General features: G+C 47.8%; 1 protein-coding gene across 1 annotated transcript in view; it reads right to left on the reverse strand.

The window, feature by feature from the left end:
- The window catches only part of LOC112217000 (N-acetylglucosamine-1-phosphotransferase subunits alpha/beta-like), a 22,105-nt gene extending 7,856 nt beyond the window's left edge, over positions 1-14,249 (reverse strand). Inside the window, exons 1-12 of the mRNA XM_042300341.1 lie at positions 13,936-14,249; positions 13,747-13,832; positions 13,481-13,600; positions 13,047-13,097; positions 12,380-12,582; positions 12,148-12,212; positions 11,811-11,945; positions 3,187-3,348; positions 2,703-2,882; positions 2,386-2,556; positions 649-772; positions 325-522 (exon numbers count right to left, since the gene is read on the reverse strand). Coding sequence (XP_042156275.1) covers positions 325-522; positions 649-772; positions 2,386-2,556; positions 2,703-2,882; positions 3,187-3,348; positions 11,811-11,945; positions 12,148-12,212; positions 12,380-12,582; positions 13,047-13,097; positions 13,481-13,600; positions 13,747-13,832; positions 13,936-14,067 — 1,627 coding nt within the window. The 5' untranslated portion in view covers positions 14,068-14,249. The remainder of the gene's footprint in view (positions 1-324; positions 523-648; positions 773-2,385; positions 2,557-2,702; positions 2,883-3,186; positions 3,349-11,810; positions 11,946-12,147; positions 12,213-12,379; positions 12,583-13,046; positions 13,098-13,480; positions 13,601-13,746; positions 13,833-13,935) is intronic.
- Between the last annotated feature and the right edge of the window lie 8,094 nt (positions 14,250-22,343).

A 22,343-nucleotide genomic window follows, 5' to 3' on the forward strand; every position in this document is an offset into this window, starting at 1 on the left:
AACCTGTGCCAAAGTTTCAAAAAGAATTACGTTTAAAAGGAGCTCAAGGGCGAATTGAGTTATTGTACATGCGCACTTCACAGAGTAGGCGTTCCCTCACGTAAAATATGTAAATACATGTTAAAAGGCGCAAATAGGATCTGGCTAGCTCGTGCTTGGCACTGCCCACCTCTTTGCTTGTTCTGCCCACTGTGGTCATTTGCTCCAATTGTAAACGGCACATCACATATCTTGGGTTAGTTATCAATATTTTAGCTATAAATAAAGCTTTTCCAGGTCAGGTGATTAAGAAAAACTCCTGGCCCTACTTCAGATCACACTCACCTTGTCCACAGTCGCCCACGTCGAAGCCACAGGAGAGCACGTTGCAGGCCTGGTCGCAGAACTTGTCTGCCAGCCAGGAGTTGGCACAGCCTTGGTTACAGCTGGACACGCCTCCGATGCCACCTAGACCTCCTGCAAACTGCCAGGGCTGATTACCCACTCCGCCCACAGCGGTCCCAAACCGGCTGCCCCCAGCTCCTGTGTGGTGGGATGGAGAAGAGGAAGAATAGAAAGCTCAGTGAACGACGAGTTGTGACGGAGGAGAGAAGGGAAGAAGGAGAAGAGGCAGACTGGTACAGGGAGGGATAAAGGAGAGATTGTCACCCAGGCAGTCGCCACCATCCCAGTCACAGGCGGAGTTGTTGCAGGCCTTGTCACAGTAGCCATCTTTGATCCAGGAGCCTGGACAACCTTCAGCACAGTTAGGGACCGGCCACGTGAGGTACACCTGTAGGGAGAGAGGACAGGTGAGGTACAGTAGGGATGTTAAGACAATATTACAATATACAAAATAACAGAACTTTTCCTCAAAACATAACCGAATCTCATGCTAGTGAGATACAGTTGAAGTCGGAAGTTTACATACACTTAGGTTGGAGTCATTAAAACTCGTTTTTCAACCACTCCACACATTTCTTGTTAATAAACTATAGTTTTGGGAAGTCGGTTAGGACATCTACTTTGTGCATGACACAAGTCATTTTTCCAACAATTGTTTACAGACAGATTACTTCACTTATAATTCACTGTATCACAATTCCAGTGGGTCAGAAGTTTACATACACTAAGTTGACTGAGCCTTTAAACAGCTTGGAAAATTCCAGAAAATTATGTCATGGCTTTAGAAGCTTCTGATAGGCTAATTGACATCATTTGAATCAATTGGAGGTGTACCTGTGGAGACGTCTTCTGTCTCCTAGAGATGAACGTACTTTGGTGCGAAAAGTGAAAATCAATCCCTGAACAACAGCAAAGGACCTTGTGAAGATGCTGGAGGAAACAGGTACAAAAGTATCTATATCCACAGTAAAACGAGTCCTATATCGACATTACCTGAAAGGCCGCTCAGCAAGGAAGAAGCCACTGCTCCAAAACCACCATAAAAAAAGCCAGACTACAGTTTGCAACTGATCGTACTATTTAGAGAAATATCCTCTGGTCTGATGAAACAAAAATGAAACTGTTTGGCCATAATGACCATCATTATGTTTGGAGGAAAAGGGGGAGGCTTACAAGCTGAAGAACACCATCCCAAACGTAAAGCACGGGGGTGGCAGCATTGTGGGGGTGCTTTGCTATAGGAGGGACTGGTGCACTTCACAAAATAGATGGCATCATGAGGTAGGGAAATTATGTGAATATATTGAAGCAACATCTCAAGACATCAGTCAGGAAGGTAAAGCTATGTCGCAAATGGGTCTTCGAAATGGACAATGAACCCAAGCATACTTCCAAAGTTGTGGCAAAATGGCTTAAGGACAACAAAGTCAAGGTATTGGAGTGGCCACCACAAAGCCCTGACCTCAATCCTATAGAAAATTTGTGGGCAGAACTGACAAAGCATGTGCGAGCAAGGAGGCCTACAAACCTGACTCGGTTACACCAGCTCTGTCAGGAGGAATGGGCCAAAATTCACCCAACCTATTGTGGGAAGCTTGTGGAAGGCTCCCCAAAACATTTGACCCAAGTTCAACAATTTAAAGGCAATGCTACCAAATACTAATTGAGTGTATGTAAACTTCTGACCCACTGGGAATGTGCTGAAAGAAATAAAAGCTGAAATAAATAATTCTCTCTACTATTATTCTGACATTTCACATTCTTAAAATAAAGTGGTGATTCTAACTGACCTAAGACAGGGAATTTTTACTAGGATTGAATGTCAGGAATTGTGAAAAACTGAGTTTAAATGTATTTGGCTAAGGTGTAAACTTCCGACTTCAACTGTATGTTATATTTATATGAAATGATAAAGAGTCTACATTAGCACAAACTTGAGCTAGTGAGCTAAATTCAAGACCATGGATCTAGTAACACTTGAATTTCAGTCTAGACACGGACCTTCTGTCCTTTGGAGTGACTGAAGAAGTCGTCAGGCCACACGTCCTTCCCGAACATGACGTCGTCGTTGAGGTAGATGAACTTCTGAGACAGGCCTGGGATTCGGTGGATGTGGGTCTCAATGGCAGGGGAACTGAAGGTGGGCAGGTGGGTGTGGTTCTGGAAGACATCCTACACAGGAGAGACAATCATATGGCAACTTGGATTTTTTTTCTTAACTAAAGGCCCAGAATTCTTCCTGCTCCGGTCACAACATACCTTATTTTCTGTTATTGTCAACAATCATGTGAGAGTAGTACTGTAGGTCTCAGGTGTACCTGGTGTGTTACCACGGTGACGCGGGGGTTGTCCAGGTTCAGCCAGGAGGGGATCTGCCCATTGGTCACGATGAAGATGTGCCGCACCCAGGGGGCGTGTCTCTCCACCGAGCGCAGCGAATAACGCAGCTCCTCGTTGTCCTCGAATCGACTGGCCGAGACGTCCTCGTCCTGCTTGGACTAGTGGGGGCAGAGAGCAGAGCAGAGGGGTCTGAGACATGCTTTCACCGTGCTATGAAAAGAGACAAATCTAAAATGTTTGCACTACATGTCATTGTATTTAATCCTCACGGTCATATAGGTAGAGAACAATGGAAGTTCTCAGTCTAGCAGTTTAGTTCCACTCAGTGATACTTACTACACCATGAATGGACAGTGGAACTGCATTAGGAGCGCTAAGTCTCGTCTCTTTATCCTGAACATACACCGTTGATCTTCCCTGATAGATAGTGGGTGACGGGACAGAGGCAGAGCGAGGTCCTACCTGTGTGATGGCAGTCAGGTCCCAGAAAAGATAAGCAGCGCTGATGGTCAGCTCTTTCCCGTCCAGGGTCAGGTTCTTTTTGGCCTGCTGGGTCAGATCAGTAAAGTCCTGAGGGCCGTTCAGATGGAGCAGGGCGATACTGGCCTCCGTATACAGCTGGAACTATGGGAAAGAGCGAGACAGAAACACAAACATGTCAGTGTGGCACCAGAGACAGCAGATGCTACTCAGCATAGCCATGAGAAAACAACTTAAATATCACAGCCTTTATTTGGAGCCAAGGACACAACAAAACAGAGATATTTTATGAACCACTTTAGCTGTAGTGGCCATGTCAAAGGTTATATGGCGCTGGGCCTAAAATCCATTATTGTGACTTTGGTTACCGCTCCTGTCCCAGGGAAGAATTCCGTGTGACAGAGATGACAGAGCCACCACATGACGGGTGCATACACAGACTACTAGGCTGAACGTGAGCTGGGTTCATCAAAATCAAATTGCTTTGTTGACCTATAACCTCTGACCCGTGGCCAGTTTAATAAAGGATGGACCACATCAAAGCAGAGGAATCGTCACCACCAACCACAACTACTGTACCCTTCAAGAAAGAATACCCCACATTCATGCCACTGGGGATATGGGAACATGAGTGAGTGAGTGAGGCAGGGTTCAAAGGAAGGAAAGAGTGGGGCGGGCTCTTGGAAAATTCTGTGATGTAATTTCTGTGTGGGGGAGCTGGTATTGATCTCATGGTTGAAATGGAAGGCTTGGCTCGGTATCCTTGCATGGGTCATCTCAGTCTTTGTGTGCGTGGGTCATCTCAGTCGTTGTGTGCGTGGGTCATCTCAGTCGTTGTGTGCGTGGGTCATCTCAGTCGTTGTGTGCGTGGGTCATCTCAGTCGTTGTGTGCGTGGGTCATCTCAGTCGTTGTGTGCGTGGGTCATCTCAGTCGTTGTGTGCGTCTCATCTCAGTCATTGTGTGCGTGTCTCATCTCAGTCATTGGCTCTCATAACCATCTGTCCCGACTCCCTCATCTCTTTAGTCCCTAGCCTTCCAGACAACCCACAAACCACTGAGCCAGAACCCAAACACCTTACTGCTGCTGATCTCCCTCTCAGCCTTTGCGTTTTTTTCTCTGCTCCTGTTGTTATATAAATCCCGAAGATGAGGCAAGGACAGCCAACTGGAGATCACACTTCCATTTTTATTATCCCCTTTTATAGGATCTGTTAACACACAGCTCCATGTGTCTGTACAAGTGCACAAACACACACACCTCCATGTCACGGTAACACAAAGACAATAGTAAACACGGCTTTATATAGCTTTACTAGGAAAGGCATTGGCAGTATCAACATTCTCGTCCACATCTGCCTGTCAGCAGCCCGTCAAAAGATGCAGGCGTTTACTTGAAGTATTTAGGGTCTCGTCGTACCCGTTATCATGAGCCAATGTCAATAGTGACCAGAGGATCCAAACATCAGCTGCTGTTCCTACTCCTGACATTTAAACTATTACATTACTTTTAAAAACGTCATTAGTCAGTTGAGACAAAGATGTGTATACATACAAACCACAAATACAGTAAAACCTTCAACCACATGCTCCGGAAGCAAAAAACTGAAGCCTAAATATACCTAACCTGGGTAGCCCAAACCAAATCTTGCGTGTATCACGAGAGTCTATCACACACCAGAGTCCAGTAAATATTTTAGCACAACTAAAATGAGTCAGGCTTGATAACGTCATACGATCGTCGATCCATCATCCCTCCACGTCTCAAACTCAGCAGGGATCATCAACTAGATTCAGCTGACTTTGTTCGAGAGGATGGCTAGCGGCCCGGGAACAGAGTGACAAATCATTTGTAGACTGCAAGTTGATCGCAAGAAGCCCAAACAGATAATATTTGACTAAAACATTATTATAAATCTTGCCTACGTTTGTATACGATCACATGTCTCTATTAAGAGTGGGACTGCTTGGGAACAGGTTTCCCCAAATTAAAATCACAAGGAGTTCATTTCCTGCTGTTTTAACAGTATTTTCTGTCCAACAATAAATAAATCAAAATATATATAATATTTTGCGGGCCGCCAGTTGGGAAACGCTGGTCTACAATATAACCAGGGGTCATTCCAGTCATATGATGAAGGCCAGTGAGGTGAACGGGGAAATGATGCGTCTTGGTGGAATCTATGAATTCCCCGTGGGGTGGCTCGTCCAGCGATAATGTGGCAGCTTCTGGCGCACGTCTTCAATATCAGCAGCCTACTTCCCTTTGATACAATCTCTCTCCATCTTTCCCCATGGTCATTATCTCGTACTGACTGTTCAATACAAATCTGAAATACCTAAAAATGATACACATAAAACAACAAAATAGTACGACTGTGTGACTATCATGGCTTTCAATGTCGTTATACTTTACTGCTTCTGTTGATTTACTATTTGAGTACATTCTCTACATACACACTAGCTGCACATTCTAACCTCGAGTACATAAACATGGCTTTAAATGTCGTTATACTTTACTGCTTCTGTTGATTTACTATTTGAGTACATTCTCTACATACACACTAGCTGCACATTCTAACCTCGAGTACATAAACATGGCTTTAAATGTCGTTATACTTTACTGCTTCTGTTGATTTACTATTTGAGTACATTCTCTACATACACACTAGCTGCACATTCTAACCTCGAGTACATAAACATGGCTTTAAATGTCGTTATACTTTACTGCTTCTGTTGATTTACTATTTGAGTACATTCTCTACATACACACTAGCTGCACATTCTAACCTCGAGTACATAAACATGGCTTTAAATGTCGTTATACTTTACTGCTTCTGTTGATTTACTATTTGAGTACATTCTCTACATACACACTAGCTGCACATTCTAACCTCGAGTACATAAACATGGCTTTAAATGTCGTTATACTTTACTGCTTCTGTTGATTTACTATTTGAGTACATTCTCTACATACACACTAGCTGCACATTCTAACCTCGAGTACATAAACATGGCTTTAAATGTCGTTATACTTTACTGCTTCTGTTGATTTACTATTTGAATACATTCTCTACATACACACTAGCTGCACATTCTAACCTCGAGTACATAAACATGGCTTTAAATGTCGTTATACTTTACTGCTTCTATTGATTTACTATTTGAGTACATTCTCTACATACACACTAGCTGCACATTCTAACCTCGAGTACATAAACATGGCTTTAAATGTCGTTATACTTTACTGCTTCTATTGATTTACTATTTGAGTACATTCTCTACATACACACTAGCTGCACATTCTAACCTCGAGTACATAAACAATAGGCTACCCTATACAAGTTAGCTATACATTAATAACAACATGTCAGTTAGAGGAACACACAAACAGAGGGCAGTATTTTCTCGGTGACAGTGTGAGCAGATGGGGGTTGTGGGGCCTCTCCCTCTCTCCCCCCCTCCGTGTCTCTCTGCATTCTATCCCTCACCCGCCGTGTGTCTCTCTCTCTCTGTCTAAATTCCCCCACCCCGTCTCTTCATTCTCCCTTCCCCCTCCGTGTCTCCGCATTCTCCCCCTCCGTGTCTCTGCATTCTCCCCCCCTCCGTGTCTCTGCATTCTCCCCCTCCGTGTCTCCGCATTCTCCCCCCTCTCCATAGTCTCCCCCCCTCCGTGTCTCTGCATTCTCTCCCCCCTCCGTCTCTGCATTCTCCCCCCTCAGTGTCTCTGCATTCTCCCTCCCTCCATAGTCTCTCCCCCCTCCGTGTCTCCGCATTCTCCCCCCCTTCCTCCGCATTCTCCCTCCCTCCGTGTCTCTGCATTCTCCCTCCCTCCGTGTCTCTGCATTCTCCCTCCCTCCGTGTCTCTGCATTCTCCCTCCCTCCGTGTCTCTGCATTCTCCCTCCCTCCGTGTCTCCGCATTCTCCCTCCCTCCGTGTATCCGCATTCTCCCTCCCTCCATAGTCTCTCCCCCTCCGTGTCTCTGCATTCTCCCCCTCAGTGTCTCTGCATTCTCCCCCTCTGTGTCTCTGCATTCTACCTCCCTCCGTGTCTCCGCATTCTCCTCCCTCCGTGTCTCCGCATTCCCCCTCCCTCCGTGTCTCTGCATTCTCCCTCACCCCGTGTCTCTGCATTCTCCACCCCGTGTCTCTGCATCCCCCCCCTCGGTGTCTCTGCATTCTCCCCCCTCGGTGTCTCTGCATTCTCCCCCCTCGGTGTCTCTGCATTCTCCCCCCCCTTCCGTGTCTCTGCATTCCCCCCTCCGTGTCTCTGCATTCTCCCCCTCAGTGTCTCTGCATTCTCCCCCTCAGTGTCTCTGCATTCTCCCCCTCCGTGTCTCTGCATTCTCCCCCCCTCCGTGTCTCTGCATTCTCCCCCTCCGTGTCTCTGCATTCTCCCCCTCCGTGTCTCTGCATTCTCCCCCTCCGTGTCTCTGCATTCTCCCCCTCCGTGTCTCTGCATTCTCCCCCCTCCGTGTCTCTGCATTCTCCCCCCTCCGTGTCTCTGCATTCTCCCTCCCTCCGTGTCTCCGCATTCTCCCTCCCTCCATAGTCTCCCCCTCCGTGTCTCTGCATTCTCCCTCCTCCGTGTCTCTGCATTCTCCCCCCCTCCGTGTCTCTGCATTCTCCCCCTCCGTGTCTCTGCATTCTCCCTCCCTCCGTGTCTCCGCATTCTCCCTCCCTCCATAGTCTCCCCCTCCGTGTCTCTGCATACACCCTCCATCGGTGTCTCTGCATTCTCCCCCCTCCGTGTCTCTGCATTCTCCCCCCTCCGTGTCTCTGCATTCTCCCCCCTCCGTGTCTCCGCATTCTCCCCCCTCCATGTCTCTGCATTCTCCCCCTCCGTGTCTCTGCATACACCCCCATCGGTGTCTCTGCATTCTCCCCCTCCGTGTCTCTGCATTCTCCCCCTCCGTGTCTCTGCATTCTCCCCCTCCGTGTCTCTGCATTCTCCCCCTCCGTGTCTCTGCATTCTCCCCCTCCGTGTCTCTGCATTCTCCCCCCTCCGTGTCTCTGCATTCTCCCCCTCCGTGTCTCTGCATTCTCCCTCCCTCCGTGTCTCCGCATTCTCCCTCCCTCCGTGTCTCCGCATTCTCCCTCCCTCCGTGTCTCCCCCCTCCGTTCTCCATTCTCCCTCCATAGTCTCTGCCCCCTCCGTGTCTCTGCATTCTCCCCCTCCGTGTCTCTGCATTCTCCCCCTCCGTGTCTCTGCATTCTCCCCCCTCCGTGTCTCTGCATTCTCCCCCCCTCCGTGTCTCTGCATTCTCCCCCTCCGTGTCTCTGCATTCTCCCCCCCGTGTCTCTGCATTCTCCCTCCCTCTGTGTCTCCGCATTCTCCCTCCCTCCGTGTCTCCGCATTCTCCCTCCCTCCGTGTCTCCGCATTCTCCCTCCCTCCATAGTCTCCCCCCTCCGTGTCTCTGCATTCTCCCCCTCCGTGTCTCTGCATTCTCCCCCTCCGTGTCTCTGCATTCTCCCCCTCCCCCTCCGTGTCTCTGCATTCTCCCCCTCCGTGTCTCCCTCCCCCTCCGTGTCTCTGCATTCTCCCCCTCCGTGTCTCTGCATTCTCCCCCCTCCGTGTCTCTGCATTCTCCCCCCTCTGTGTCTCTGCATTCTCCCCCCTCCGTGTCTCCGCATTCTCCCCCCTCCGTGTCTCTGCATTCTCCCTCCCTCCATAGTCTCTGCCCCCCTCCGTGTCTCTGCATTCTCCCCCTCCGTGTCTCTGCATTCTCCCCCTCCGTGTCTCTGCATTCTCCCCCCTCCGTGTCTCTGCATTCTCCCCCCCTCCGTGTCTCTGCATTCTCCCCCCTCCGTGTCTCTGCATTCTCCCTCCCTCCTCCGCATTCTCCCTCTGCAGTCTCCCCCTCCGTGTCTCTGCATTCTCCCCCTCCGTGTCTCTGCATTCTCCCCCCTCCGTGTCTCCGCATTCTCCCTCCCTCCGTGTCTCCGCATTCTCCCTCCCTCCATAGTCTCCCCCCTCCGTGTCTCTGCATACACCCTCCATCGGTGTCTCTGCATTCTCTCTGCATTCTCCCCCTTCGTGTCTCCGCATTCCCCCTCCCTCCGTGTCTCTGCATACACCCTCCATCGGTGTCTCTGCATTCTCCCCCTCGTGTCTCCTGCATTCCCCCCCCCTCCGTGTCTCTGCATTCTCCCCCCTCCGTGTCTCTGCATTCTCCCCCCTCCGTGTCTCTGCATTCTCCCCCCTCCGTGTCTCTGCATTCTCCCTCCCTCCCTCCATAGTCTCCCCCCCCTCCGTGTCTCTGCATACACCCTCCATCGGTGTCTCTGCATTCTCCCCCCCTTCGTGTCTCTGCATTCTCCCCCTCCCTCGTGTCTCTCTCTGCATTCTCCCCCCTCTGTGTCTCTGCATTCTCCCCCCCCGGTGTCTCTGCATTCTCCCCCCCGGTGTCTCTGCATTCTCCCCCTCCGTGTCTCTGCATTCTCCCCCCTCCGTGTCTCTGCATTCTCCCCCCTCCGTGTCTCTGCATTCTCCCTCCCTCCATAGTCTCCCCCCTCCGTGTCTCTGCATACACCCTCCATCGGTGTCTCTGCATTCTCCCTCCCTTCGTGTCTCCGCATTCCCCCTCCCTCCGTGTCTCCGCATTCTCCCTCCCTCTGTGTCTCCGCATTCTCCCTCCCTTCGTGTCTCCGCATTCTCGCCCCCTCAGTGTCTCCGCATTCTTCCCCCTCAGTGTCTCTGCATTCTCTCCCCGTCCCACCGTGTCTCTCCCCCCATCGCCGTCTCTCTGCTCTCCACCCCCTCTCTCTGTATTCTCTCCCTCTTTCCCTGTGTCTCTCCACCCCCTCGCAGTCTCTATCCCCCTCGCCGCCTCTGCATTCTCTCCCCTTCCCTGTGTCTCCCCCTCACCGCCTCTCCCCCTCTGCATTCCCCCCCGCCTCTCCCCCCTCTGCATTCTTCCCCCTTCCCCCGTGTCTCCCCCCTCGCCGCCTCTCTCCCCCTCTGCATTCTCTCCCCCTTCCCCCGTGTCTCCCCCTCGCCATCTCTCTCTCTACATTCTCTCTCCCCCTCCCACCGTATCTCTGCATTCTTTCTCCCTCGTCTCTCTGCATTCTCTCTCCCCCTCTCCGCATTCTCTGCGCCTCTCTCTCTGCCCCTCTCTGAAACTGGATCCCTGCATTGTGCTACTGACAGATGGATGGACCCCCCCTGCCCCTGCCTTCCTGAACCCCCTGTCCCCATACCCTCTGCTTATAAAGGCTACCTCACCTGTGGGGCTGTAGAAAGGTCTATGTGAGACAGAGGGGGTGAGTGGGTAGAATAGAAAGATAAAACGGAGGAGGGGGGAAATAGAGAAGGGAAGGTCAGTAAAATCCTGGTGACCTTTCAGTGTGCTGTCTGGAACCACCCCATGGCCGCTCCCCAAGATAGGGTTTCACCCTAATACCCCTCTGTTATCACATGACCCCCGACGAGAGAGACAGAGACAGAGAAGGAGAGCCAGTAGGATGATAAGGAGGGCTCACTGTAGTCAGGAGTCTGCAGATCACAGACACTTTCTATTGTAGTGGAGATGAATGGGAGAAGACAGTTTAAAGAAGGATTTTTAAGCCTTGAGACAATTGAGATATTGAATAGGCAAGACAAAATATTTAAGTGCCTATGAACAGGGTATGGTAGCAGGTACCGGGCACACCGGTTTGAGTGTGTCAAGTAATGCAATGCTGCTGCGTGTTTCACGCTCAACAGTTTCCCGTTTGTATCAACAATAGTCCACCACCCAAAGGACATCCATCCAACTTGAGTCCATGTGGAGTCCATGCCCTGACTAATAGGCTGTTCTGAGGGCAACACAATATTTGGAAGGTGTTCCTAATGTTTTGTACACTCTGTGTAGCTTTGTAATAGCCTGTCTCAATGCCTGCGGTGAGACAGAACTACAGTACAGTTATTTATTTTACAGTAAACTATGACTGGATTCTTTTCTTTGATTATCTCAAGAGTAATCTGGCTTGTTACTGGCATTCGCCCTCCCGAAACATTTCAGTTCTGATTAGAGAAAATGATTAGATAGACAACCCGTGGCCAAACTAAACCTGGGCTCTTTACTACCATAATAACTTCAAATAGATGGAGACCTCGTCTGCTGAAGTGTTATTACTTATTTAATCCGGTATAATTATATTTAAGGTCTGTGTTTATGGCAGACAGACAGTGTCCGTGTTCAGTTTGAACACAATAGATTCTGTCTGGATCCTGTCTGATATACCAACGGTTGGAGCACGGCAATGACTAGCCCATCTTTCCCGTCATGATTCTGAGGTACAGCAAGGGTGACATCTTGTGGCTATATGAATATAGTTACATATTATGTTCATTTGTCCTGGAATTGTATATTTTTTCCTAAAAATCTGCATTTGTCATTAAATGTACATAAAATACATTGTGGCATATCTGTGCCTGGTTAAGAAAACAACGAACGTGTTCATATGATAAAATGGCATACTGTATCATGTCAAACACTGCCCTCTAGTGAAATAACAGATACCTTCTCCCTGTCTAAAATAAATACAGTATTTGACTTAGCACTGTGTTTTCCTGCTAGATTATTTCATTCGTTTTCCTTTTTCCATCCAGGTTAGTCTTACCTGCTTGATCTTGCCTGTGACAACAGATGGCAGTTTGACTCTGAGCTGCTCGGTCTCTTTGAAGGATGCTGGGAAGCCACTGAGGTAGGCCAGGCTCTGCATGCGGACCAGACCCGGTGCTTCCTTATCTGTGGTCTACAGGAGGAACAACAGCACAGTAGCTTATCGTTACCACATGATCGTGTGTCCATTTGCTTATTCATCCTTCAGGACCAGTGTATCCAATTGGGGTAAATGCTCAATCATATAATTGTGCTGGAATCAGAAAGGTCTCGGAAGTGTTGATTGCGCCTGGTGCAACAGAACTTCTAATAGCATACAGAGTCAGGTAACTCACCAGGTAACATCTAGAGACCGAGCGCTTCAGAGCCTCACGGGGAGCGTCTGTGTAGGCCTTGTCCGCTATGGGAGGGAGGGGGAAGAAGAGACAGAGAAAGTGAGAGACAGCGAGAGATTTTGCTGTGGTGACATGATTGGTGCTCTCGTACTGAGTGGGTAGCAGAACTGTGAACTGAAATAGCATGTGTGTCGAGTGCCAGTTAGGAGTGTTCGTTTCAATGACTCTTTACCATCAGCCTGGGAGTGAAAGACGACCACAGACACCGTGGTGGAGGGGTGGAGGGGCTTGGCCACCTGCAGCAGCAGCTTGGCGGCGGAGAAGGAGGGAGAGAGCGACGGCAGCTCCTTCAGAGTGATGTTGCCTGGCAGAGCCGGGTCCAGGGCTAGCATGGGCGCTATGATACAATGGGACAGCAGACATTCTAGCTTCACGCTGCAAACAGAAACACAGACGTATAAGGAGAAAGAGGGAGATAAAACAGTCACAAAAAGGTCACAAAACACCAAGATGGTGTCAACAACGCCAATCCAACGTCTCTACTTCTACCAAACCACTATGGCTTGTGAAAAACCCTGCTCCGTCTTGCTGCAATTTGCACCCCTTGCACAAGGCTTCCTTTGTGCTGTGGTTGCATCTCACGCCTTAATGTCTGTGGTCAGAAGCCAACTGTTGTTGCAGATTGGTCGACTACACCGAGACCCTCTCTCCCAAACACTTAGTTGAACGAGAAACAGGAAATGTCAAAACCCTTGATCTAAGACGACCGCAGTTTGTGTCTCAATAACTCCCTGCCCTTAGAGTTTGGAAGCATCCATATTGAGCTAGATATGTAAAGAATGTGTGAAAACCACAGTAAATCTACAGTAAAGTACAGGTGTTTCTATCTTGTCACTCACCTGTCCTTTGGCAATTCAGTCGGATCACTTGCATTCTTCCCCAGCCGTTCCCTATGGTGAGAAACAGTCCAGAAAGTCAACGCACTGATCCATTAATGCATGGAATGTGTTGTTGGGGAATGTTCTAGTATTGTGATTGACAATCGACCTTTGAGCTAACACAATCTCCCACTGGCAATATGAGTTAACTACTTATTTGGTGTCCCCTAGTCTTCACAACAGGATGAATGGGAATGATTCAATCACAGTAATCATGTAATGTGAAGAAGTACCCGCTTCCTCAACGGGCTAATGACCGCCTCTCAGAACACTCAGCGGACCACAGTAACCCCTCTCGCCGTCCAAAACAAATATGTTCAGCGTGCATTCACCTAATACTATTTGCGTAGCCTAACGTGACGTGTAACTGAAGTCTCTGTGACCATGTGCAGTACCTCAGTGTTCTCTGCTCTTCCTCCAGCTGCTCTCTCACACCACGTAGCTGCTTCATCAGGTCTGTGTCCGTGCCATTCACCCAGGTGTACACCACATCTATGGGCATGGGTTGGCACAGCCTACAGCGGCACAACACCATAGAGAAGATACACATCCATTTCAAATCAGTAGACAGACAAAAGCACCATTTGGAATAGTGAATTGAGACAGTTTAACACTGGTTATCCCTGTAGTGGATAGCACTTGGGCAGGGAGGGTTTCTCACCGAGTCTGGAATGATTTCCCAGCTACATTGTCTCTATACGAGTCAAACAGTACATGGTACTGATCCCTACTCCACTCTACCACCACCTACACAGAGAGAGAGAGAGAGAGAGAGAGAGAGAGGGATAAGTTAACTGCTGCATCATTGCGTTTGACAAGGGTTAGCTTGTTAGCTAACTAGGCTACTTACTTCTCCAAACTGGAAGGCAGAGATGATCATGAGGACTATCCCTCCAAAGCAGAGGTACAGTCCATAGCGATGGGACAGACAGGTGTAGGTCTGTCTCTGCAAGAGTTTCAGTACTGAATTGATTATCACCATGGTTCTCCTTTGCAATCCATATCTCTTCAGTCATTCACCGAAGACGCAGGAGCATATCGGATGTTAATATAAAATAAACACTACAAAACGAACGACGTCTTCTTTGTCACATGACAACTAGCAAAAACTGTCAAAACATATGACCAACCATTGCACTTCCTTTATGGTGATGTTCGCCTTGTCTCAAATGTTCCGGGTGCTGCTTTAAGAAAACAACTCAGTACCGCCCTCTATCGACTAGGAGGAGTTGTGCTCCACATTTAGCGTGGTGTGTCCTATACAGGGGAGAGGAGGGGGGTATGAATGAGCCAATTGAAAATGATTAGGTGGCCATGATGGTATGAGGGCTAGAGAGGAGAATTTAGCGACCACAGAGAGCCAGGACACCTGGCATTGGAATATTTTTTTAGACAAAGGAAAGAGTGCATCCTACTGGCCCTCCAACACCACTTCAAGCAGCATTTGGTCTCCCATTCAGGACCAACCCTGCTTCGCTTCAGAGGCAAGCCAGCTGTGGGATGCAGGATGGTATGCTGCTGATTCTATGTCAACAACACAAAGGCCAAGAAGATCATTAAGGACCTCAGCCACCCAAGCCATGGCCTGTACACCCCGTTATCATCCAGCGAGTTCAGTACAGGTGCATCAAAGCTGGGACTGAGAGAATGAAACACAGCTTCTATCTCAAGGCCATCAGACTGTTAAATAACCATCACAAGCTGGCCTCCACCCACTACCCTGGCCTGAACTTAGTCACGGTTACTAGCTGGTTCCCACCAGTTACTCAACTCTGCACCTTAGAGGTTGCGGCCCTATGTACATAGACATGGAATACTGTTCACTTTAATAATGGAACACTGTTCACTTTAATAATGGAACACTGTTCACTTTAATAATGGAATACTGTTCACTTTAATAATGGAATACTGTTCACTTTAATAATGGAACACTGTTCACTTTAATAATGGAACACTGTTCACTTTAATAATGGACTACTGTTCACTTTAATAATGGACTACTGTTCACTTTAATAATGGACTACTGTTCACTTTAATAATGGACTACTGTTCACTTTAATAATGGACTACTGTTCACTTTAATAATGGACTACTGTTCACTTTAATAATGGACTACTGTTCACTTTAATAATGGACTACTGTTCACTTTAATAATGGACTACTGTTCACTTTAATAATGGACTACTGTTCACTTTAATAATAGAATACTGTTCACTTTAATAATGGAACACTGTTCACTTTAATAATGGAACACTGTTCACTTTATTAATGGACTACTGTTCACTTTAATAATAGAATACTGTTCACTTTATAATGGAATACTGTTCACTTTAATAATGGAATACTGTTCACTTTAATAATGGAATACTGTTCACTTTAATAATGGAATACTGTTCACTTTAATAATGGAATACTGTTCACTTTAATAATGGAACACTGTTCACTTTAATAATGGAATACTGTTCACTTTAATAATGGAATACTGTTCACTTTAATAATGGAATACTGTTCACTTTAATAATGGAACACTGTTCACTTTAATAATGGACTACTGTTCACTTTAATAATAGAATACTGTTCTCTTTAATAATGGAATACTGTTCACTTTAATAATGGAATACTGTTCACTTTAATAATGGAACACTGTTCACTTTAATAATGGACTACTGTTCACTTTAATAATGGACTACTGTTCACTTTAATAATAGAATACTGTTCTCTTTAATAATGGAATACTGTTCACTTTAATAATGGAATACTGTTCACTTTAATAATAGAATACTGTTCACTTTAATAATGGAATACTGTTCACTTTAATAATGGAACACTGTTCACTTTAATAATGGAATACTGTTCACTTTAATAATGGAATACTGTTCACTTTAATAATGGAATACTGTTCACTTTAATAATGGAATACTGTTCACTTTAATAATGGAATACTGTTCACTTTAATAATGGAATACTGTTCACTTTAATAATGGAACACTGTTCACTTTAATAATGGAATACTGTTCACTTTAATAATGGAATACTGTTCACTTTAATAATGGAATACTGTTCACTTTAATAATGGAACACTGTTCACTTTAATAATGGAATACTGTTCACTTTAATAATGTTTACATACTGTTCACTTTAATAATGGAATACTGTTCACTTTAATAATGTTTACATACTGTTCACTTTAATAATGGAATACTGTTCACTTTAATAATGGAACACTGTTCACTTTAATAATGTTTACATACTGTTCACTTTAATAATGGAATACTGTTCACTTTAATAATGTTTACATACTGTTCACTTTAATAATGGAATACTGTTCACTTTAATAATGGAATACTGTTCACTTTAATAATGTTTACATACTGTTCACTTTAATAATGGAATACTGTTCACTTTAATAATGTTTACATACTGTTCACTTTAATAATGGAATACTGTTCACTTTAATAATGGAATACTGTTCACTTTAATAATGTTTACATACTGTTCACTTTAATAATGGAACACTGTTCACTTTAATAATGTTTACATACTGTTCACTTTAATAATGGAATACTGTTCACTTTAATAATGGAATACTGTTCACTTTAATAATGTTTACACACTGTTCACTTTAATAATGTTTACATACTGTTCTACCCATTTCATATGTACTGTATTCTAGTCAAGGCCATCCTATTCAACTAGTGCTGTACAGATACTATTCTATCCACATATTCTTCAGATATACTACATATTCTCTCCACATACTGTCCATAATGTCTATACTCCGGACTCCGACATTGCTCGTCCTAATATTTCAACATTTCGTAATTCCATTCTTTTACTTGTAGATTTGTCTGTATTGTTGTGTATAGTTAGATATTACTGCACTGTTGGAGCTAGGAACACAAGCATTTTGCTACACCCATAATAACATCTGCTAAATATGTATATGTGACCAATACAATTTGATTTGATTTGACAAGGTGATGAAAGCGTTCCACAGGGATGTTGGCCCATTTTGACTCCATTGCTTCCCACAGTTGTGTCAAGTCGGCTGGATGTCCTTTGGGTGGTGGACCATTCTTGACACACACAGAAAACTGTCACGGTTCATGAATCCACTGCCTCCCTCCCTCTCTCTCTTTCTCTTTCTCTTTCCCTCTCTCTCTCTCTCTCTCTCTCTCTCTCTCTCCCGTGTTTGTGTGGGCGTGGTCCCCAATCTCGGCCTGATTGTCTGTGCCAGCTGGAATCACTTATCTTCCCTTTATATGTTCTGTAACCAGTGTTTCTTGTTGTCAGATCGTTGTTACTTCTCTGAGGTTGTGTCGTGTGTCCGTGCTCATCTCTCACCGCCCTTGTGTGGATTATCTGCTGTGCTTCCTCCTACCCATCCGGACACACTCCCCTGGATTTCTCAGCACGCTATCATCGGAAGATGCGCCCTAGTCCCTGGGTCGGATTCCGTCTGAGTACAGTCTGTCTGTCCTGTTGCTGCTGTAAACTGTATTCATTAAACCACCGTTGCTTGCATCTTGCATCCGCCTCTGTATTGTCACAGAACGATCTGACCCGACCATGGATGCAGCGAGTTCAACGAGTCTGACCGAATTCATTTCCCGCAGTATCACGAGAATGGATCAACAAGAGGAGAACATCTCCAGCACAGGTCGGGCAGTACAAGCCCTTGCGACGCAGGTATCCCAGCTGACCCAACAATTACAACATCTGAGGGGTCTCGATGCGCCACCTACACCGGCAGTTCAACCCGCCCCGCCAGAGCCGGATTCCCAGCTAGAGCCACGGCTACCGACACCAGAGGGTTATTCAGGTGATCCTGACTATTGCAGAGCTTTTCTTACGAGATGTTCCATGCAATTCTCGTTGCAGCCACGGACCTTCAACCGTGAACAGTCTAAGGTAGCATTCATACTCACACTGCTATCAGGCAAAGCGGCTCTTTGGGGAACGGCGGTGTGGGCGAACCAGGACCCATGCTGCACCTCTTTCCAGACACTCTCCGAGGAGATGAGAAGGGTCTTCGATCGGGCCGTGGCGGGTAGGGAGGCGGCCAGACTACTCGCTGACCTTCGCCAAGGAGACAGTTCAGTATCGGAATACTCCATCCAATTCCGCACTCTGGCCGCAGAGTGTCAGTGGAACGAGGAGGCGCAGTGGGACATGTTCCTGCATGGGCTGGAGGACCGGATCCAGAAGGAGATTTATGTTCTGGACCTTCCCAGGAATTTAAATGGACTAGTGGAACTAGCCTTGAGGGTCGACGCTCGTCTGAGTCGTAGTGGCCGCCGAGCATGCCCTAACAGACCGTATAACGACACGGAGGGCTGGCATGCCAGCGGCGGGAACACGGCCAGTTCAGCCTCCGCTCACGAACCCATGCAGCTGGGGAGAGCTCGCCTCTCCCGGGAAGAGAGGGAGAGGCGGAGATCCCAAGGACTCTGTCTCTACTGTGGTAGAGCGGGCCACTTTATCCACTCCTGCCCGGTAAAAGATCAGGCCCGGTAGTAAGCATGAGGCTACTATCGGGTGGTGTCACCACAGAGAAGACCTCATCATCTACTCTCCTCCCGGTAAGACTAAGATGGGCCACCCACACGCACGACACCCAAGCCTTACTGGACTCAGGAGCAGAGGGTAATTTCATGGACTTCAAGCTCGCTCACAAACTCCAGATTCCTATCACCTCACTCTCGCACAAGATATCCGTCAACGCTCTCAATGGTCAAGAACTCCCCAACATTTCTCACACCACTGAACCTATCACACTCATCACTTCTGGCAATCACACTGAGACACTATCATTTCTACTCATGGACTCACCCCTTGCACCATTAGTTCTCGGCCACCCTTGGCTCACCCAACACAACCCCAGAGTTGACTGGGGTCATAACTCTATATCCATGTGGAGTAACAAGTGCCTTGAGTCCTGTTTGGTGTCTGCTTGTTCGTCTGTGTCTGATTCTGTGTTTCTAGAGGAGGCAGTGGATTTGTCTAACGTGCCCGTTGAATACCTCGACCTGAAGGAGGTGTTCAGTAAGTCCCGTGCTGCTTCTCTTCCTCCGCATCGTCCCTATGATTGTGCAATAGAATTATTGCCAGGTGAGTCTCCGCCTAAAGGCAAGTTATATTCACTCTCTGTTCCTGAGAGGGAGGCTATGGAGAGATACATCTCTGATTCTCTGGCATCTGGATTCATTCGTCCTTCCTCTTCTCCAGCGGGGGCGGGGTTCTTCTTTGTGGGGAAGAAGGACGGTTCTCTGCGTCCTTGCATTGATTACCGTGGGTTGAATAACATCACAGTGAAGAATACCTTTCCCTTACCGTTGATGTCCTCAGCCTTTGAAAGGTTACAGGGAGCATCCGTGTTCACTAAGTTGGATTTACGGAATGCATATCATTTGGTTCGCATAAGGGGGGGGGCGAATGGAAGACCGCGTTTAACACCTCCAGAGGGCACTTCGAATATTTGGTCATGCCTTTTGGGCTATCCAACTCCCCAGCGGTTTTCCAGGCACTCGTCAATGACGTGCTGAGAGATATGATTGATCAGTTCATATATGTTTACCTGGATGACATACTGATTTTTTCTTCTTCTCTCCAGGAACACGTTCAGCACGTCAGACGAGTACTTCAGAGGTTGTTGGAGAATGGACTTTTTGTCAAGGCGGAGAAATGCATTTTTCATGCACAATCCGTTCCATTCCTAGGTTACATCGTCTCGACTGAAGGTATTCGCATGGATCCTGACAAGGTTAAGGCTGTGGTGGATTGGCCAAGCCCAGATTCCCGTAAGGCCCTACAGAGGTTTCTGGGATTCGCCAATTTCTACCGGCGTTTCGTTCGCAACTTTAGCCAGATAGTCGCTCCTCTTACCGCCTTAACCTCCCCCAGAGTGACGTTCAGGTGGTCCGATACAGCCGAGGCTGTATTCGCCAAACTCAAGAGCCGCTTTGTTTCGGCTCCCATCCTCATAGCTCCCGATCCCTCGCGTCAGTTCGTGGTGGAGGTGGACGCTTCAGAGGTGGGGGTAGGTGCGGTACTTTCCCAACGTTCCTCTTCTGACGACAAGATGCACCCTTGCGCGTTCCTTTCCCATCGGTTATCACCTGCGGAACGCAACTACGACATTGGCAACAGAGAGTTGTTGGCAGTGAAGTTAGCACTGGAGGAGTGGCGCCATTGGTTAGAGGGTTCGGGGTACCTTTTATAGTTTGGACCGATCACAAAAATTTAGAATATATCAGAACCGCCAAGCGACTCAACTCCAGGCAGGCGCGGTGGGCACTCTTTTCGGACGTTTTGACTTCTCTCTCTCGTATCGCCCGGGTTCCAAGAATGTCAAACCCGATTCCCTTTCTCGCATTTTTGACCATTCCGAACGCCCATCCACTCCCGAGTGCATCCTACCCGGGACCCTAGTGGTCTCCACACTCACATGGGAGGTTGAATCGAGGGTCAAAACGGCCTTAGAAGGGGTAACGCCTCCGCCCGGTTGCCCGCCTAATCGGTTGTTTGTGCCGGAGGGGTGTCGGTCCGATGTTATTCGGTGGGGGCATTGCTCCAACGTAGCGTGTCATCCAGGAGTCAGCCGCACTAGCTTTTTGGTTAAGCAACGCTTTTGGTGGCCACTGATGGCTCGTGACATTCACAGTTTTGTCTTGGCTTGCTCGGTTTGTGCCACTGGGAAGACTTCTAATCGACCCCCAGATGGGTTACTCCAACCGCTGTCGGCCCCTTCGAGACCCTGGTCCCACATCGCGCTAGATTTTGTTACCGCCCTCCCGCCCTCCCAGGGCAAGACGGTTGTTTTGACCGTGGTGGACCGGTTCTCGAAGGCGGCTCATTTTATTCCCTTGCCTAAATTACCATCTGCCAAGGAGACAGCGGTAACTGTCGTGGATCACGTCTTTCGCTTACATGGCCTGCCGATGGACGTAGTTTCTGACAGGGGGCCCCAATTTGTGTCCAAGTTTTGGCAAGAGTTTTGTAGGTTACTGGGAGCGAGTGTCAGCCTGTCTTCAGGGTTTCATCCCCAGAGCAACGGTCAAACGGAGAGGGCCAACCAAGATTTGGAGAGAGTGTTGCGATGTTTGGTTTCTAAGAATCCCTCTTCCTGGAGTCAACAACTCTCTATGGTTGAGTATGCTCACAATTCGTTGCCAGTGGCAGCCACGGGTCTCTCTCCGTTTGAGTGTAGTTTAGGTTACCAGCCACCTATCTTTCCCAGTACGGAGTCCGAGGTCACTGTTCCCTCCGCTCACGCTTTCATCCAGAGGTGCCGTCACGCATGGAGCAGAGCCCGTGAGACTCTTCTCCGGGTGGGGGCGCGCACCAAGGCTAAGGCCGATCGCCACCGGTCGAAGCCTCCGGTATACGTCGTTGGCCAAAGAGTGTGGCTTTCTACTAAGAACATTCCACTCCGATCCGTTTCGAACAAGCTTGCCCCCAAATTTATCGGCCCGTTCAAAGTCACCAGGATCATTAGTCCGGTGGCGGTCCGGCTCAAGCTTCCTCCGGCGTATAGGAGAATTCATCCTACCTTTCATGTGTCTAAGATAAAACCTGTGTTTCAGGCACGCATTAACCTGCCGGTCCCGGTTCCCCCGCCGCCACGACTTGTTGATGGGGAACCCACCTTTTCTGTCAATCGTATTTTGGACTCTAGAAGGAGGGGACGCGGATTCCAGTACCTGGTGGACTGGGAGGGTTACGGCCCGGAGGAGAGAAGTTGGGTACCTGCTAGGGACATTCTGGATCACTCCCTTATCGATGATTTCAATCGACAGGTAAATTCGCCTGGGAACGCCAAGAGGCGTTCCTAGGGGGGGGGGTATTGTCACGGTTCATGAATCCACTGCCTCCCTCTCTCTCTCTCTTTCTCTTTCTCTTTCTCTCTCTCTCTCTCTCTCTCTCTCTCTCTCTCTCTCTCTCTCTCTCTCTCTCTCTCTCTCTCTCTCTCTCCCGTGTTTGTGTGGGCGTGGTCCCCAATCTCGGTCTGATTGTCTGTGCCAGCTGGAATCACTTATCTTCCCTTTATATGTTCTGTAACCAGTGTTTCTTGTTGTCAGATCGTTGTTACTTCTCTGAGGTTGTGTCGTGTGTCCATGCTCATCTCTCACCACCCTTGTGTGGATTATCTGCTGTGCTTCCTCCTACCCATCCGGACACACTCCCCTGGATTTCTCAGCACGCTATCATCGGAAGATGCGCCCTAGTCCCTGGGTCGGATTCCGTCTGAGTACAGTC

The sequence above is a fragment of the Oncorhynchus tshawytscha genome, linkage group LG17 (assembly GCF_018296145.1).
Source record: "Oncorhynchus tshawytscha isolate Ot180627B linkage group LG17, Otsh_v2.0, whole genome shotgun sequence".
In the NCBI taxonomy this organism is placed as follows: domain Eukaryota; kingdom Metazoa; phylum Chordata; class Actinopteri; order Salmoniformes; family Salmonidae; genus Oncorhynchus; species Oncorhynchus tshawytscha.